Below are 19,328 nucleotides of genomic sequence, written 5' to 3'. Positions count from 1 at the left end.
CAAGGTAGAGATAAGTTGTGGTGGCCTCACTAATTCTGTCAGGCTCCCTTGGCACCTTATGCAGGTAAAGTCTTTGAAATACTTCTTTTATAGTCTATCCTCGTGTGAATTTCAGGTAAAGTTGTCACTGAAGGATCATGACTCTGCAGCATTTTATATATCTGTGAGCTCTCTGCCTCAGAAAAGAAAAGCACCTGTGTAGTTGGTGGTAAAGCCTTGGGAATAAGCTGTGGAGGACATAGACAATGCCTTTCTGTTGATAGCCCTTTGTGGTCCCTTGGGGGTTACAGTCTCGTAACAAATATTCCTCTAAACATGTAGGTCTCCAGTTCTGTCCCCAAAACAAGGGAACTTCAACTCAAACCACTGCCCAAAGCTTGTGTTGCACAAGCAAGGCATCCCAAGGCAGAGGTCTGGGGTCTATAGTGAGACTCCAGCAGTGCTGTGGGGAGAATACATGCCACAGTTTCATCCCTTGCTGCTCCAAACTAGTTCCTCACACTTGCAGGACTCAGTCTTTTGCTGATCAGGGATATCAATTAAACTCAGACACCAGAGTGAAAAGAGAAGGCGTATTTACTAGAAATAACTAAATAATATAACAGAATAATACAGAAAACATACAGTAAGAAAAGACAGAGTAGTGCACTCAAACAAATAGGAAAATACAGGGTAATGCATCAAGTCATTACTACCTGAGAGAGAGAATAGTGATTAAGAAAAATACATCACCACTTGCATACGTTACCATCATCCAGATCCGCAGTCGCTGGGGAGCCCCGGTTACAGCGAGGATTTGGAGAACCTTTCCCTGCAAGTGGGAAATCCTACGCGGTGCATCCACCCGTAGGTGAGGCTTCCAAAGTCGCTGTGAGCGGGCCCAGCCTTATATACCTAAAAATCAGTAAGCCAGAATAGCTGGCACCTTTGTTTTAAGCGGAAATATCTGGTTTCAATCTCACATTAGATTCCCCCAGAGCCTGGCCAGGGCTCAAGGGAGAAGCTGAGGGAGTTTCTTTGTTTATCTGATTGGATTATGTGCAAGGTCTCACATCAGGCCTCGAGAACAGACACCTGTCTCCATGACTCTGTTGTTCTATTCACATACAAAGGAAGGGAAAGATACATTCAGGACAGCTACATCCTCCATGCATATTTCATTAATGATTACATGCTGAGTTAACAGTTTCCGGCTCAGGGCCTGTTGCTCAGGCTTCAACAGACACTTCCACCTTTTACATCAGACTAGGTAGTTTGTTATAACTTAGTATAATACCTGTTAGCACAATGGTTATCAGTTATAAAATATACAGGATTCATCTATAGGTCAACTCTGGCTTGGGCCTATTGTCCAAGCCTTAGCACTTCACTCAGGACTGTTGCTGTGCAAGACTAATAAGGCAGTGATGTCACGGATGAGTGGAATGCACCTCACTCTTGAGCGAAGCAGCAATATATTTTATTGAGATAAAATAATAATTTGACTGAGTTCAATAAATTTGATGGAATTTAACAAAGTTTAACAGTGGTTTACCAAGGTTCAATAAGTCTGATGGCAAGGTTCACCTTATTAATTACCTTATTAATTACTACAATAGCATACAAAAGAAAATTGAATTAGAATCAAGATAGAATCATTCACACAGAGACCAGAGACATAAAAGGTACGGAAGACCCTCCTGTTGAGTCACAAGATTCAGAGTGGACCCCCTTGCTTTCTAAACTCCTTATAGAGCCTAGGTGCAGCTAGGTCCAATCTTAGTCTCAGACTTGGACAACAATTTATGTCTAATGGAATTATCTATATGAAGTTTATAATAATTAATATTGAGTAGCTACATGGATTAGTAATGTTTCATTAGTATTAATTCAGCATGCTACCAAGGGTCTGTCACAAGTAAGGGATGTCTCCACCTTGGGCAAGGAAGTCTCAGCTAAGGAATCTCAAACCTTGAGAGGCATCCCTGGTCAAGGGGAGAGTCACCTGGTGTGGCAGTCCAGCTGCAATTCAGGGAGAACTCAGGTTGGGCCCATCCTGATAGTAATATTTATAGAGTGAAGTAGCTGGCTGCTACTCAATAGTATAACAAGATAGATGTCTTGGTTTAACTCTGGTATCTTGTTCTATACTTCGGTTATCTTGCATTTTTGGGCTTTAAAAACACCTTTCAAAATATTCTTCCAAGGCACCTTCACTCCCTTGAATGTGATCTTTCCAGCTCACAGGTTCACCACAGGGCACAAGGCCTGTTGCTCCTTAGCCTGAACCAAAGTACGGCTAGGGGTCAAGTGTATCCGTCACAGGTGGCAAATCTTTACATGCAAGTACCTGGGGTCGAGACACAGACAGGCTTCCTGGCAGAATAAGTCTGGACATGATGAAAGGAATTATTTTAGATGTAGAAAGTGTTGTACACCTTACACAAATGTTGAGGTATGATAGTCCATTCTCAGCATCCAGCAGAAACACAGGAATACTGCACATATTGCAGGAATACCACAAGATCTCTCTTCTTACCTGGTGGATCATACCCGTGTAGAGCTGCCAGCTCCACCCCTCATAGGCTGGTCACAGCGCATATAATACAGCCGGTCACACAGATGTCAAGTGGCACATACATATAACTCTGAATTCAGCTGGAGTCATACTGCCAGCAAGGCAGCACAGGCATGGATGTCCCATTCTCTGGTTGCAGGGCAGCAGGGGTGAGGCCATGCTGGAGTCTTCCGTGTTGGCAGCCAAACAATGTGCAGAACTTGGTTAGCTGCCTGGGCAAAGCCTGAGACAACAAGGACCCTGTGGACCTTTAAGCAGGGCTGAGCTCTCTTCCAACCACAGTTTGGCATGCCCTGGAGGGTTATCTGAGGCTACCCAGCTACTTTGCTTGCCAAGCAGATAGCTTGTAATGTATTTCTGAATATGCAGTGCCTGAGATGATAACCAGGTGAGTCCAGATACTTTTCTTCATTTGCTATAAAGCATTTGCATGCTTTCCAGTTCATGTGATTTTGTACAATTAATTCTTAGGTGTAACTGGTTGAACTTTTTCAGGTAGCAGGATCAATCCCACAGATTTAAGTATGCCAGCTCTTGCAATTATCCCTTGTCTTTTGAAAAGGAGCAAAGCTATGGCCTTCTTGTGCAACTAACATACCCAACAGACTTCATGCACTCAGAGCAACACGGATACAGGGCCTGACAACTCTGCTCCTAACTTGCTTCCTTGTGTCTTCTTCACCCTGCCCAAACTGTCATTTCAACCAGTCCACAAATTTGTTTTAGGTCCGATTTTCAAAGAGCCAGAAATCTGTTGGGGACCCTATGCTGTCATGTAAAGAAAATAATATAACCATGCTTTGCTTCTGTGCTCTCTATGAGCCATGGTGAGGCACAGGTTATCAAGATCAGTTTTTCAGTCAAGGTAAGAGAGCCAGGAAGTTTCCTGTGCATGTTTGGGGTACACTTTCTGCAGAGAGTTAACACAGGGTTGGGCACTAATGCTGGTCAGAAAATATTTGGCTTCAACAGTCATGTAAATAACATTTTTTTGGCAGAGAGTTGAACATTACACATTAGGAGTACTCCAAAATACCTTGCAGAAAATGTGTTTTGTGTTCTCCATTCTCCCATTCTGCCTTAGTTTACAAAGTCCTAGTAAAACTGTATCTCCTATCACATACTACCTCTCTCCTGTTTTTCTTCTGCTTCACACCAAAAGGACACTTAGGCCAAATGGAAGCATTTGGCTTGTCTGATGAAGATGCTTTCTTCAGCTATCAGCCCTATCTGGAGCTTAAACATGGTTTCAACCCACTTTAAGTGGTATGTTGACCTTTTGTTTTCCCTGTAGGCAAATAAATTTTCTGCTGAAACCACATGCTAGCTAGACAAATACAACTTTATTCCAATATGCTTCCAATGCCTTTTGCCCAGGTTGATAGAAGATTATGATGAATAAGGGATTTCTGCTTATGCAAGCTCTCCTACCATGCAGGAACCCAAAGTAATTGCCTTGTCACTCTTTGTAATAAAGAAATCACAGCACAAGACAAGAATATCTCCCACATATTAAAAAAAAAAAAAAAAAAGAAAATTAATATGTAATAGAACTATGAGAGATAGACAGGATCTTCTCAGGACACACAACACCTTCAAGAGCCTCAGACCCCACCTGCAGTGGAAATGCAGGCAGAGTCTCTTCCCAGCAGAACACCAAGTGCAACTTCTGGAGAAAGCAAAGGATGGAAGCTCGTGACTTCTGGCACCAAGAGGAAGGATCCTGCTCTATCTGAAGACCTGTAACTATGACATAGGTTCATTGCTCTCAAGGCTGAGGAGGAGCTAGGTATGCTTTCAAGAGAAGCATCTGGGCCAACTGACCCTGAACCATGCAAGACCACCATGAGGAAGCAGTGAGTGACAGTAGCGCGTGACTCCCTGTGGCAGGGGACAGAGGCACCCACCTGCTGACCTGACCTGTTGTCTAAAGAAGTTTGCTGCTTGCTGGTGGCCCAGATCTGGGATGTTGTGGGGAGACCACTGAGGCTTGCCTGACCCTCTGGCTAATACCCCGTGATGTTCTTACATGTTGGCACCAGTGATACTGCTGGGGCAACCTGGAGAGTATCAAAGGTGACTACAGAGCTCTGGGGCTGACAGATGGGGGCATGGAGGACCAGGTGGTGTTCTCAGTACTGTCAGAGAGGGTAGAGGGTGTGAAGAGGATGAGGAGGAGGACACTGGTACTGCCTTGTCAACAACGGGTTGCAGAGCTGGTGTCACCAAAAGGGTTTGGTTTTGGACCATGGGACCCTGTTTGGAGATCAGCGTTGTCCCGATCCAATATCAGGGAGGGTTCTTAAAGGATCCCAAGAGCAAGATTAAGACACAAACGAGGTGAGATGCCATACAACCTTGTGAACTTTATTTTCGGTAACAACTGATAATAGCGATAGGACAGAGAGAGAAAGACAGGAAAAGTCAGAATCCCAAAGCAAGCAAAAGTAGAGACACAGCAAGATTAATTACCACCACCACAAATCCAGCGATGTCCCGTTGGCTCAGTCTCGGTGCAGGTGATGGTGCTCCGAGCTCCAAGCTCTGCCAAAGTCCCAGCTCCAAGGAAGGAGAGCAATCAAGAATCATCAAAACCAAGAAGGATCCAGAGAGAGGAGTACACAGTCCTTTTATCGTCCCAGTCCCCACGATTTCTCCGAAAAGTCCGCCCATTTCCATGAGCTCACTGTCATACGTGCTGCCCCGTGTTCCTCCATGCGCGCATGCCCAGGTGTTCATGGTGGTCGTCCTCTCCACCTGGCTCGCAAGCAAGTGCAGCTTGGTAGGCACTGCCAAGGATGTTGTTGCTCGAGCTTCGGGCAGATATTGTGGTTTCTTTGGGGACAATTCGTCTTCTTCAGAGTGTACTCCTCCATGGTGACAGGATGTTGAGGCCAGGAAGTGATAGTGGTGCAGCAGCAATGTTGAAACAAACACAGTCCAATACAGTCCCTTACAAGCATCTGCTTGGGAAAGATGGGAACCACCCCACTATGTGGGGCACATGTATCTTTGCCAGGAAGATGGCTGCCTTAGTAAGGAGAAAAAAATACAACTAAGATCTTCGGTCAAAGGCATAAATATCTATCTAAACTAACAAATACCATTTCTGAGAAAGAAGAGATATTTTTTGCAGAACGGAGGGCTGAATGCTAAACTAAACACCATGAAAACCGAAGTCCACTGTTAGTAAATCTGGTGGAAGCTTACCAGACACTGTGGCACATATATGCTGTGGTGTGACATGGAGGACTGATGTGATTTGGTGTTTCAAAGGCTGAAGTCTGAAGAGCAGATGAAATGTCCCTGGTTCCCGTTCAGATGTTTGTGCATGCAGCCCCTTGTACCGCTCCTTGTGGGTGCCCACAGGATGGGGGGACCCCTGCCTGGGGCTGGCACCTTCTTCCCAGGCACAGGACATCTAGTCACCTGAGCAACAGGTGCCAAACCAGAGTTTGCCTCTGTGTCTTTCTCCTTCATTGTGTGGGTCCTGCACCAAGGGCTTCCAACTTGCCCCAAAAAACATGAGCAGGTAGATGACTGTGTGTATGTGTCCCCCGCAGGGTACGTTTGCAGGGTGGCATCCACATCTGACAGGCTCCGCCCTTAGCCTAAGGCATCTTGACAGGCAGGGAATCAAAACCTCTGCTTGTGTGATGGCTCCAAACAGCCGCTATGCCTTTCAACACAGGTTGCTGGCACCCAGCCTGCCCAAGGACTCACTGGTGTCTCTGGCACATCCAGCATGCTGCAGCAGCACAGTGGCTTGCACACACGAAGCAAGCCAGCACTCCCAGGAGCTGCCTGGCCTGTTGGCTGGCACCCATGTCCCAGTGCAGCAGGACTCCAGCACCAGCCTCTCTGCAGCTAAGCTGGTTGACTCCTTAATGATGAAGGCAACGGCTACTGCATGCACTGCCCTTTTTAGGGGCTCAGTGTTGAGCAATGGTACTTGCAAATTAACATCTTTGACACAACACCAGCTGCCATGCTCAGTGTTCCCCAGCCAGCGTTGGGTCCTCACCTGCCATCTTGATTCCTGCCAGGGTTTCTGCTCCTTCCTGCTCCTCTAACATGGGTACACTTTTGCCTTTACATAAGAGAGGTAAAATTTTAAAAAAAGGAAAACTGAAAAAAAAGAGTTTACACAACAAATTATTGTCTGGTGAAATTCTGGTCTAGCAATGAAAAAGAAAAGATAATGTGACAACTGATATCTAGTATTTTGCATAATATTAATAACATAGCATAATCCAAGTAATGCTATTGTTACTATCAAGTGTGACTAATTAGATATCTAAAAATAGCTTTTCTTATCTCTAGAAATCATTTAGCTTCCTAAAATACCTCTTTTATTTAAGATTTTTAATTTTGAGTGCTGAACATGTGAGGCAGAGTTTGACAGCTAAGAGGATTGCTTGTCAGTGAAGACTGGATAATTTTTGCAGGGCTGTGCATATGACAGAGAAGGTATTTTGCAACTTGAGTCCCCAGACCATGTTTGCACAGCACCTAGGGGACTGAGCCCTCCTAGCTTAAGGTTTGTTACTGCTACCAAAATGCAAATATGAAGACATTGAACTGCATGAGCCCCTCAGGAGCAACAGCCTCAGGGCTCTCATTGCCCAAGGGCACTGTACAAGCAGGCATCAACACCAACACCAAAAGCCATGAGCTCAGCGGTTAATCATTAACAGTGGGAGATATGTCTTTTATTGTGCCTCTGCTTGCAGGGTCTCCCAGGGCAGGCCAGAAAACCCCTGCTTGATTTCACTCACTTTGGGAGGTATGACATGAGAGGGACAATTCTAGATGAAAGAATGGCTCAGCGGGTGTGAATTGAAATGGGTCCATTCATTTCAACAGAACCGCACCAGTTTGTATCAGTAGACCAATTCTCTCATTGTCTCATCCAATTTAGCCCTGCAGAGCTGATGTTGTTAGCAGTATTGTTGAAATGTCTGATAACAGACAGAAAAAAGTGTGCGTATTTTAAAATATGTGTATGTATTCCTAGAAAGTGATGTTGGGGAGGGGGGAGGGATGGAAAAGAAAGAAGGCCTAACAAAAACTCCCAGGCTTCAAATTCCTGTGCCTTTTTCACTGACTTTTCTGACAACCTTTTTCTGATGCTTTTTTGTTTTTAAGTGACAGTAAATTTATTATGGCTGTCACCACAACTGGCAACTGGTATGCTGTACGAGCTGGGGAATGGGAAAGTGGTGGGTGACAAAATTGCACTACTGTGCATAATTGAAGTGGACACATTACCAGAGAGCTGCAGTGGGTCTTAAAAAGCCCTGCTCCTTCCCCTCTCCTCCAGCTGCCTTCTAGTCCTCCAGGTATTTTGGGGATGCTTCAGGATTCTCCCAACCCCTCGTCAAAGCTCTGCCTAAAAAGTAACTTTCACATCATATCCTTCACAGCATAAAAACAAAAAGCCTCATAAACCATGTGGCAACAGGGGCAATTATTTTCTTGGTAATTATTAATGACTTAAACCCACTCAGCACTTCAGTTAAGCTGAGCACTGGTATCAATTTTTGTTCCTTTCTGCAGCAGGTATGAACTCTTTCCCGCTCCATCCATTAGTTCAGGAATTATTCACATGCTGTGGCAAAGTGAAAAATCAATAAGGGCTTTGTTTTCCCTCCGTTCTGGAGATTTATTTTTCAGTGCAGGTTAAAGTTATATTGCCCCAAAAGCACCACACACTGCTATTGGCTGACTCAGCTATTACTGATATCAGCAGCTGTCACAATGTTTTTAATCCTTTAGATTTTCAAGTTTTGTCAAAGGCATTCAGTGTAACAAGTTACTGCAATTTAGTATAATAATCATAGAATCATTGACTGGTTTGGATTGGAAGGGACCTTAAAGATCATCTAGTTCCAACCCCCTGCCATGGGCAGGGACACCTTCCACTAGCCCAGGTTGCCCAAAGCCCCGTCCAACCTGGCCTTGAACCCTTCCAGGGAGGGGGCAGCCACAGCTTCTCTGGGCAACCTGTGCCAGGGCCTCACCACCCTCACAGGGAAGAATTTCTTCCTTACATCTAATTGAAATCTACTCTCTTTCTGTTTAAAGCCATTATCCCTCATCCTATCACTACATGCCTGTGTAAAAAGTCCCTCTCCAGCTTTCTTATAGGCCCCCTTTAAGTACTGGAAGCCTGTTTTGTGTATTTCATGATCATGAAGTACCATGTCTCATTTCCCTTTCCTTTTAGTGTACAAAAATTGTTTTATTGAATGGAAGGTAGCAAAAGATTATCTAAAATGTAACTTTACCTGCCAGTCTTTTCCTGGATGAGGGTAAAGTTTATTCTTGTGAGGTGTCATGCTGACCCCAGTAATGTTTACTTGCCTGAGCAAAAAGCACCCAGTTCAGTAAGGGTGATCAGGACTGTGTCCCTGGATTGCTGCCTCTTTAGCTACTTGTTTTCCACTGAGGAAGAAGCTTCTGGATGTTCAAAGGACATGTTGCAGATTCAGGAGCTAGCCATTTAATTGTTACCCTTTCTTAATTTTCCCATAGTCCTGTGCAAAGTAATAGGAATTATTTTCACTTAGCATATGGAAAAAATGAAGGAACACACATGGCTTGCCAGTACAAACCTTTTTGCATCTGCTGCACTAAGAGGAATGGATTTCAGCTTTTGCAGTACTTTTCTTTCACACTCTTTGCAAAATGATAATGAATAAGTTCAGTGCAATGGCTCTAAAGGAGAAAAGCTGGCAGCCACTGGGTACTCAATATTGTTTACACTCAGTAGGGTATTGCAGGCTGTTTGACTGAATGGGGGAAAGTTGGCTGAAAAGCAACATCTTCCTGTAACAAAAGCAGGAATTACTGGCCTTCATGACCACTTCTGTTGCTTCCTGCTGTGGGATTCTTTCCCCAGTGCCACTGAACTCACGTACTCAGGACTGCCTGCTCCCTGGCAGTGCTGTGTGCCCACAGGAGAGAGCTTAAGCAAGACTCCCAGCCCCACTCGCCTTTCACACAGGCGGCCTGCTTTCCAGAGTCAAAGAAAAAGTGAGCTTTTTTCTGTTTCTTGCCCAAAATCTTGCTACAATGAAGGACCTGCACTGCCTTCTTTATACAGAAACACAGAATGACAGAATCGTCTAGGTTGGAAAAGACCTTGAAGATCATCCAGTCCAACCATTAACCTAACACTGACCGTTCTCAACTACACCATATCCCTAAGCACTATGTCAACCTGATTCTTCAACACCTCCAGGGATGGGGACTCCACCACCTCCCTGGGCAGCCCATTCCAACGCCTAACAATCCCTTCTGGAAAGAAATGTTTCCTAATATCCAGTCTAAACCTTCCCTGGTGCAACCTGAGGCCATTAACTCCTGTCCTATTGCTTATTACTTGGCCCAAGAGACTCATCCCCAGCTCTCTGCAACCTCCTTTCAGGTAGCTGTAGAGGGCGATGAGGTCTCCCCTCAGTCTCCTCTTCTCCAGACTAAACAACCCCAGTTCCCTCAGCCGCTCCTCGTACGACCTGTGCTCCAGACCCTTCACCAGCTTCGTTGCCCTTCTCTGGACACGCTCGAGTCATTCAATGTCCTTTTTGTAGTGAGGGGCCCAAAACTGAACACAGTCATCGAGGTGCGGCCTCACCAGTGCCAGGTACAGGGGTAAGATCACTTCCCTGTCCCTGCTGGCCATGCTATTGCTGATACAAGCCAGGATACCATTGGCCTTCTTGGCCACCTGGGCACACTGCTGGCTCATGTTCAGCCGGCTGTCAATCAACACCCCCAGGTCCCTCTCTGACTGGCAGCTCTCCAGCCACTGCTCCCCAAGCCTGTAGCGCTGCTGGGGGTTGTTGTGGCCCAAGTGCAGCACCTGGCATTTGGCCCTATTGAAACTCCTACAGCTGGCCTCAGCCCATCGCTCCAGCCTGTCCAGATCCCTCTGCAGAGCCTCCCTACCCTTGAGCAGATCAACACTCCCACCCAACTTGGTGTCATCTGCAAACTTACTGAGGGTGCACTCGATCCCCTCATCTAGATCATCAATAAAGTTGTTAAACAGGAGTGGCCCCAAAACCAAGCCCTGGGGGACACCACTCATGACCGCCCGCCATCCTATAGGACTTCCCTATATATATAATTTCTGGCGTGCTTGAAATGTCTCAGTATGGCCCCCAAACTTGAGGAGAAATAACATCATAGAGTGGAATGTGTGATAGCTTTATTTTTGGTGGCTTTAATCACCACTGCTTTAAATATATTGAGCAGCATTATAAGGATGATGCTAATAAGCAAGTACACTCCTCTGAGTCTGAGAATACATTTGCCTCACTACATATCCTAATTGGGTGTCCTTTAATGACAGTGAAGCTTTGGTGGAAAAGATCAGCTGAATAACTGCACAGCTCAGAAAATTCACACATCATAATCCCAGTCCTCCAGTTTCCCTCTTCCCCATGCTGTGCACTGTTAGTCCCCAGACAGGCACATGTTACAGCTCTCCACCTCCTGTTCTCTTCCTGCTGTTCTCAAATAAGAGCAAAACAGCCTCTCTCTTGCTTAACTGAGCTTGGCTCCTGTAATGCTGAGTATGCCACATTTTGTCAGAGACTTTATAGTTATTGACATTCATTTTATTAGAAAGAAACCTTTGAAACAAAATCAATGCATTGCTTGTGCAAGAAGCAGTAAAGTCGTTTTGGACAGCATGGTGGCTTTGTCTGCAGCCACCTCCTTCCAGCTGTGAAAGGGCAGCTGGACACTGCCGATTCTCAAAGGAGTGGTCAGTGAGGAGGTGGAAGAGAGGAAGGAATGAACACCTGCATCATAAAACACAAGATGGGGAAAGTGTCTCTTCCATTATGTGGATTGCCCATCATCTCAGTTCATGAGACCACAGTGCAGATGCTTGACTTTTTACTTGGAAAAGTGAGGAACTATAAGAAGAATGTGAAAGCACAGGTGACAGTGCTCTACTGCAAGGATGGCCTGCAGGCATGACGTGAGAAGGGCTTTTCCTATCCCTCTCAGAATTCAATCCTGAGTCTCACTTTATTCATGATGAGGCAGGGGATTAAATAGTGACAGTGTAGTTTTCTTCCTTTTTTAAAAAAAAGAGAAAATAAGAGTATATTTCTACCTGTCACAGATGTGAAGAAAAGCTAGAAAATAACTTGAATGTGGCTCTAAAGGACAAAAAATGAGTAAAAAGGGCCCAAGCTTTATTTTAATTTCCTGGTATTTTTTCCTGGCTAATTGTACTATTCCATTGCATCCTGCAATTTTTAAACATCTGGGATCAGGAGTGCTCATCTGCACTAGTCACAAGGCTATACTACTGCTCATCCTCCTCCTTCAAGCTTCGCTCAGGGATCAGCTCCTGCAAAGATGCTCATGTCAGAGGAGAAAGCGAGGCAACTCAGTTCATGTGCAGCCTCTGGCTCTGCTCACACCTCCTGAGGCACACCAGGCAAGAAGAGATGTGGCAAGAAAGATGGAGCAGAAGGAGTTTTGGCTCCCTGGCTTCATCTCTCCTGCTGCCACAGGGATGGTGCCTTGAAGTATTGCTGTGTCTTTTCACAGTGCAAAGGTGCAGCAGTTCTTGACAGCACCTTCCTCAGAGGCATTTCTGCCCATTTTTCTTCTGGGTTCCTATGGTCCATGACTGACAGACAAGTACGTTGGGGGCTGATGGGCTGCACTTCACAGCACGGTCTCATCACACACCTTGGACTATACCGTCAGATGTGGTGGACTGTAGAAATTGATAAATGATGACATAGTTGAGACCACAGTTATTTCAGGGCCATTTTTCCTTTCTCCTGCCTGAAGAAGTGAGAGAAAGGGCTGAACAATGATGAGAAATGGTTGGAAACACCCTGAAAATGAGGGAAATCATCTTCAGTAGAGGTGAGGCCTCCCGCTGTATCTATTAAAAGTGTTCTGGGACACAGAAAGCCATTCCCCAGGTCTTGAAACCACTCACCTGGAGAGTGCCGAACTGGTCTGGTCTCAAACAAACTCTTGTTGGCCACCTCCAGGTGAACCTGGTGCTCTTCTCAGAAAGGAACAATCTCTTCTCTGAAACACAGTAAATATTAACAGAAGTTTTTCAGTCATACCATTCCTTAGGTATTATTGTTTTAAAAATAGAGTTTGCTAGCTTCTGTCACTAAGCAGTACACACCCAGGAGCACACTTGGTTGCAGCAAAGGCTGTCAAAATGGATCTTCACAACAGGTCATTTTTTGACTCTTAAGTCATACAGTGGATAAGTCAAGCAAATTCCCTGGGGTAATTATTAATTGGTTTTGTTTAATTTCACATTTTGGTGCAGCTCTTAGGCATCAGTGTCCATTGCAGCTGTCGGAGCTGGCTGCTGGACTGAGTACTGACCAAGAAAGTCCTGACTGTACAGCGTGGACCTCTGTTTTATTCTTTTGCAAATAAAGTAGAACCTAGCCCAGATCAGCAAAAATCATCAATTAGACATTACCCCCTCCCAGAATAATGGGATTCACTTTGAAGTCATTAAAATTGCAAAGGTTTATTCTATCTCCTCGTAAATACCCACACCTCAGTAGATGCTCAGTTTTCCCTCACACTGGGCATGTCTAGCAATTAATTGCCTTAGCTTGCAAGTGGAGAGTCAGACTGCCACCTTGTCAGCAGGTATGGTTTGTAGGTAAGGCTGCAGCCTTCCTGAGGGTCTACATGACTCCTCACAGTCTGCATGGACTGTGCACAGAGGTGCACCACACCAGCACCAGTGTTAGGGGGTACTGACTCTTTTCCCACTGAAGCCAGTGTGCAATTTTCATGCCTACATAGATAGTACATTTATATTCAGACCTGTTTAGCCTTGTCTTCTGCTCTCTGCTGGAGTATACGCATAAATGTGCATCTAAACTTGCTGGGACTGTCCAGATGCAAGCCTGGGTAGCTCTAGCCCTGTCCACTTCTCACCTGATAGGTGGCACCACAAAAAGCCATCATGCACTTGGGCAGCCTGAACTCTCAGTTGACTATAAGCTCTACCCTGGACCTGAAAATCTATCTATGGCAAATCTGAACTGTCTAGGCCAACCTCTGGCACCCCTCATGAGTGTGTGTATGTAGTCCTACATATCCAGAGAATGCATGATGTGGGGCAATACCAAAGCACACCTTAAAACAAGGAATACGCTTCTCTCTTACACTGATTATCATTACGATTTTACATTTGTTATTGTTTCCTTTTTTTCCTAACTCTAAAAATAAGCCATGGAAACTAACACACAACTTCTGGGCCCCATTTTGGCCCCTTACCACTACGCTTAAGGGTTTGTCTGCACTTGGTTATTCACTGACATAGAAACTCTGGGTAATGATACCAGCTTTATATATATAAATATATATAAAGCAAGCAATAGAACAAAAAGCATTACACAGGCTTTGCTTGGCTGCACAAAACAGATCAAAAAGAGCCAGTTATCCATACCATTGGCCTAAAAGTTTCTACCCATTTTTACTCATAACATGAGCACCCTGCTGCAATGGAAAGCTCGAGACATAAACATTTTTCCTAGCACTTCAGCAGTTCTCATTTCTGGGTGGCAGCAGGTAAACTGTAGTGAAAACACAAGGAGACATTTTCCTTTTGTTGTTCTTTTGAGATTACGGGATAGTATTCCAGTATTTTCACTCCAGTACCTCTCATTTTTTGCCTAACCACCTCATTACAATTTCCTTCTTATTACTGGCAGGCATGAACTAGCAACCTGCAAGAAAATATGTCTAACCTCAAGCTGTCTGCAATCAATATCTCATCTTGAGAGATGATCCAGATTTTTGGAGACAAATAATGGTCTGTGATTCATCCTCCTGACTTTAGTAGGCCAAAATTACACCTGCAGATGAAAATCCTGTTAAGAACTAGGGTGCTTGAGACTAGGATCTATATTTTGCAGTGTGGGTTCCATTTTGACATTTTAAATATTCTTACACTGGCTTATTTGAGTGAGAAAGTAAGTCCCCTGGACAAGTAAAATGATAGGGATAATTTGGTTAAGCTTTTTACAAGATGAGTTGTCCATGTGTGTTCTCTGTTTCCTTGGATACTAGAGATTTCACGGCACAGTTCAGCCACACATACATTTTCTATTCCATTACAGCACCTGGAATATGAATGAAAAATCCTCACAAATTGTTAAGACATGAACAAGACTGCAGGTGTAATCTCAAGCAGGAACCTCCTAGTCAGATAGAAGTGGACAGGGAAAGCAGAAGATTAATCATCTGCATAGGCTGCTCAGTGGGGATCTCTCTTGTTTTTCTAAGCAGGTAAGGCTTGCATGGGAATATTCTCTTTCCTTCACCACTCTGAAGCTGCAGTTGTTTTTGCTTTTAGCATTTACCTGACTGACAGCTCAAAATATAATGAATTAGACCACATGCATAGTTTGGACTAAAGGCTAGTCTAGTGCATTTTCAAAGCAGTTTTCATAAATCCTTGCACAATCATAATTGTGTGCTAAAAATCAGAAGCTCCATCCTCAAAGCTACACTGCAGATTGATTTACTAATCTTATGAACCAGTTCACAAATTCACTCTTGCCATTCACTTGTGCGATTATTCAGTCTCTGGATATTTGCCAAGCATTTTCTAAGTCTTTTGCAAGTCATGAATATTTTCCAAAAAAAAGACAGATTACTAATTCCAAGTTGATAATAATAGCAACAAAGCAGTCTTTGTTTTGTAAACAGTCTTACAAACTTTCACCAGATAACCTTTAACAACACTTGTCTAGTCTGGATGAAAGGGCAGGGAAGACCTAGAAAAAACTGGTGAGTACTTTCCAAAGAGTTCTTTGATCTTTAGGTGATGGTTTCTTTGTGTTTAGTAAGCCTAGATGGACTTTTTCCATTAATTTGTTATTTTGAAAACCCAAATAACTTTTATAATTTACAATGTCTTGCAGCAAGAAGTGATACAAGTGAATTGTGTGCTTTGTGAAGAGCCACCTTCTTGTGCTTGTCTGGAACCTGCCTATGTTTATATCTTCCTTCACTTTTCCGACCATTCCTGAGAACTGAGTTTGTGTTTTCACTGGATGCACCTCACATTTTACAAGCCCCTTCCTTTCCCTGTTGCCAAAAGGAGGAGACATTAATTTAAATGCCTCAATTCAGTCTCTAAATTAATGTGATGAATTAGGTATTTAAACCTTGTCTGAGAGAAACTATAAAGAGAATTTTAGGCAGAATATAGCAGAATGTCATTATTTACTTCCAAATCCTGGCAAGGCGCTGAATATTTTGTGCTGTTCTCTGAACGCTTTTGTCTTCTCTTCCAACTACTAGTTCAGATGCACAAAGCTTTCTCTCCACCTGTTTGTGACCTGCAGGGTGCTGAGGCTCTGCATTGGTCACTGAATGGGGAAAGCAAAATGCTATTACAGGTGACACAGGATTTCACTAAAGTGCTGAGATATACATTTTTCACATGAGTGATGGTTGATCCTTGATGTCAACATTTTCACAGAGTGTCCACCACCGGCACCTGCATGTCACTTAAGCCATGTGAGGATTTCACTGACTCTGGGAGATATACCTTGGGAAGCAATCTGGCAGATCTGGAGCCACTTTGCAATGGCAACATCTGCCTAATCTAACATCTGGAAAGGCCAGTGTGAATCAAGCCATTGTAGCAAAAGGCACTCGCAAATCTTCCTAGATGGATTCCCAGATGTGTTCTTGCCCACAGTGTAGGAAGGTGTGCTAGGAGGGATCTACCACACACTAGGGCAGGTCTCTTGTTTCCAAAAGGCATCAAAGGATATTACTACCCCAAGGCACGCAAGGTAATAATATCGTAGAAAATGCATTAGGAATCACTTCATAACTAGGCTTGCAAACTTGGTTTTTATCAGTTATACTGCAGAAGAAGTCCTAACAAGGATGATGGCCCCTGCTGCAATAGAAGACTGCAGGCTTGAGGCTGAAGAGACTTCCTGCATTAGGAAGCCCGTTTAAAGGCAGGATCATTAACTCCAATTCCATCCCAGGAAGGTGGTGTGCTTCATGACTAATGCTCAGCACAGTTAAGTGGCACAGCTGGAGTTCCTGGCAAAGCAACATATGGTGTTTTCAAGCACTGTAGATGTTTCATTGCATATGTTTCCCACCTTTTTACCTCACAACACTTCAGAGCACCTCTTCACTCTATCATTGCTGCACTAGTCCTTTTTACCTTTGTTTACAAATTTTAATTATTTACAGTAGTGATACTAGAAATTCATCATATGAAGATAGACATACCTGTGTATACAGCACTTTGTGGTTTTCTTCTAATTGAGACTTCAAACTATGTAAAAGCTTTTTGATGCCACACTGTCACTACTTTCCACCGTATCGTGTGTGCTACTCATGAGTTGGGGACTCTGTGTAAGCACTGAGGGCTGAGCTTTCTGAGAGTGTGAACTGCAGCTGAGAGCAGGTGCTGTGTCTGCAAATATGACTTGTCTGGCCCCAGTTCTGATAACAGCTACATGCAAGCTTAACACCCAGCACAGGAGACTACTTATGCTTAAAATTAGGCATGTGGCTATTACAGGATCATCAAGAACATTTTAAAAATTAAAGGGGTCACTGCTAGTATCAGTTCCAAGTGTGTTAGTTATGCTCAAGCCAGCTCTGCGTGTAGCAGAGCTCAACAGCAATGTTACTAGGAGACTTTAAAAAATATTTTCTCCTATTTGGTAAACATCTCTAAGCCAAACAACATGGCATCTATCCATAAAATATCAACTGCAACATATTCTCCTGGTTTCATTCCTTACAGAGCGCCACACAATAACCACACATGCACACCTGGTGTATGGCCTCCCAGCCTGCTCCTGCTCGCCATTACAGATGGTTGGATACCTTGCTGTATGGTCTGCTGGCCTCGGTATTAAAATTTTGCTTGCAATTGAGCATTTAAGCTTTTTCCTTCTGTAAGAATAAAGCTCAGACCTTCCTGTGTGCATTTTGTTGTCCATTTGCTATCTAAATGGTAAGATTACAATATGGAAAAAAGGAAAAAGTTCAAGTAATATCTGTGACAGGAACACTGACAGCTGAGCAGCAGAACTGGATTCCCAAAACCCAGGATGCATACGAGCTTATTAAAATTTTGTCTTTTTTGTGTAAGTCTTTCTTATTTGCAACTTCACCATTTTTTCATAACCACCAAGGTATAGAAAACACAGAACTTACTCATCTTCTTACTGTATAAACATGACCTCTTTATGTATATATACATACACATATGTCAGTCTTGATGCTAGGTTTTGCATATGTCACGCACTGAAACAGAGCAGCATCCAGCAGTAAGAACCGGATGAAGAAACGGGGTTCCCAGCCTCTCAGCTTATCGTGGCCCTCTCCAGCTCCTCCGTAATCCACCCCATTTAGGATGCCTGCCTGTCGTCACTACCCGCTGCTACATGGTGAGATCCCAACAGGCCTGAATTTCCCACAGCTCCCACCTCCATCAGGAGACCCCCTACCCAAGCCCTGCAGCCAACACAACTGAGAAAACTTAAGCTCTACAATATAAAGTTTTGGGCAAAGTTGGGCAACGTCTATCTAGTTGCTCTTCCAGATGCTGGTTTCTGTTTTATTTTCTTCACTGTGGTTTATTTATTGGAACAGGGACTGGACGCGCATTTCTCCCTTCTCCTAGCTACAATTGTAAAGGAATAAAAAAAGTTTCCTTTTAGCACATACTACGGAATGGGACTGTCGAGTCTGTTTTATGGCTATTCTGCTTGCTACATTGCTACATTCACATATGAAAAAGAAAAAATAACACAAACCTCTCTCGGTGGGGTCATTAGAAGAGTTGCTCTCACAAATGATGTGCAAGGGTGAGTCAAAAAGTTCAGCCAAGACCTGCTCAGTAAATGCCCAAGCTGCCGTCTTTGAGGAGGACTCCTCCTGTGCCTGCAGTGGTGGTGTCTGCCGGCCTTCGCACGGTTCCTGCCAAGAGAATGCCACCTGTCAAACACTCAGGCTTTAGCTGCCACTTCTCCGATCTGGAAGAACGACTCAGCAGACAACACAACGACCGAGGACAGCAGTACATGCAGCACCTGGTCCCTCCAGCCTCTACTTCTGCAAAAAGCATTCACAGGAGAAAGTGCTGGAAAGCAGGCGTGCATTCAACCTGGGCAGTAGCAAAACCCCACAGGCTGGAGGGGAACTTCCTCCTCAATGTACTGGCTTTCTTTTTGGTAAATCTAAAAGGCAAGTGTCTTGTGACTGGCCAGACTAAGCTTCTCCTGCTGCCTCAGCATGCCCTGATCTCCAGACACGTGGCTTTATTGGGACTGCAAATAGAGATGACAGTTAGCCATGGGGCAAGCGGAAGGTGGTCCAGGATTTTCCGCACTTTTCAGCATTCCTATTTTCTACCCTGTTTGTTATAACAAACAGGATCTCCTGTTTATAAGGCAAGAGTGAGAAAACAAATATATTTTAAAAAGGAGCTGAACATTTAATAGTTTAGTAACAGCCCAATAATTGACCAAACGTAACTCAGCTGGATCAAATAAGAGATGTTGGAGCTCAGAAGAAGCAGCAGCTCTCAAGAAACACACTGAGTCAAAATGGGTATTTATCAGCCATCCTAATGCATACTTTGGAGTAATACAGTGTAAAAGTCAAGAAACATGAGAAACAATGTCTAAAACATCATTTGTACAGCTCTGCAAGTTCAGGAGTCTTCTAAAAAACACCTACACGGAGGACAAAC

General features: G+C 44.1%; 1 protein-coding gene across 9 annotated transcripts in view; it reads right to left on the bottom strand.

Annotated features, from left to right (window-relative positions):
- Positions 1 to 4,903: 4,903 nt before the first annotated feature.
- The window catches only part of LOC141917995 (centrosome-associated protein CEP250-like), a 23,714-nt gene continuing 9,289 nt past the window's right edge, over positions 4,904 to 19,328 (bottom strand). For 2 of the 9 annotated variants that reach the window (XM_074811865.1, XM_074811868.1), the window contains 3 exons: positions 18,391 to 18,553; positions 12,537 to 12,631; positions 4,904 to 12,376 (listed from right to left, as the gene is read on the bottom strand). In XM_074811865.1, the coding sequence (XP_074667966.1) occupies positions 12,284 to 12,376; positions 12,537 to 12,631; positions 18,391 to 18,553 (351 nt within the window). In that variant the 3' untranslated portion in view covers positions 4,904 to 12,283. Of the gene's footprint in view, positions 12,430 to 12,536; positions 12,632 to 17,401; positions 17,579 to 18,390; positions 18,554 to 19,328 lie in introns of those variants that run through there. The other 7 variants (XR_012621542.1, XM_074811873.1, XM_074811869.1 and 4 more) reach the window with 7 other exon arrangements.

Source organism: Strix aluco, chromosome Z (genome assembly GCF_031877795.1).
Source record: "Strix aluco isolate bStrAlu1 chromosome Z, bStrAlu1.hap1, whole genome shotgun sequence".
NCBI lineage: Eukaryota > Metazoa > Chordata > Aves > Strigiformes > Strigidae > Strix > Strix aluco.
This window is presented reverse-complemented; position numbering and strand designations above follow the sequence as displayed.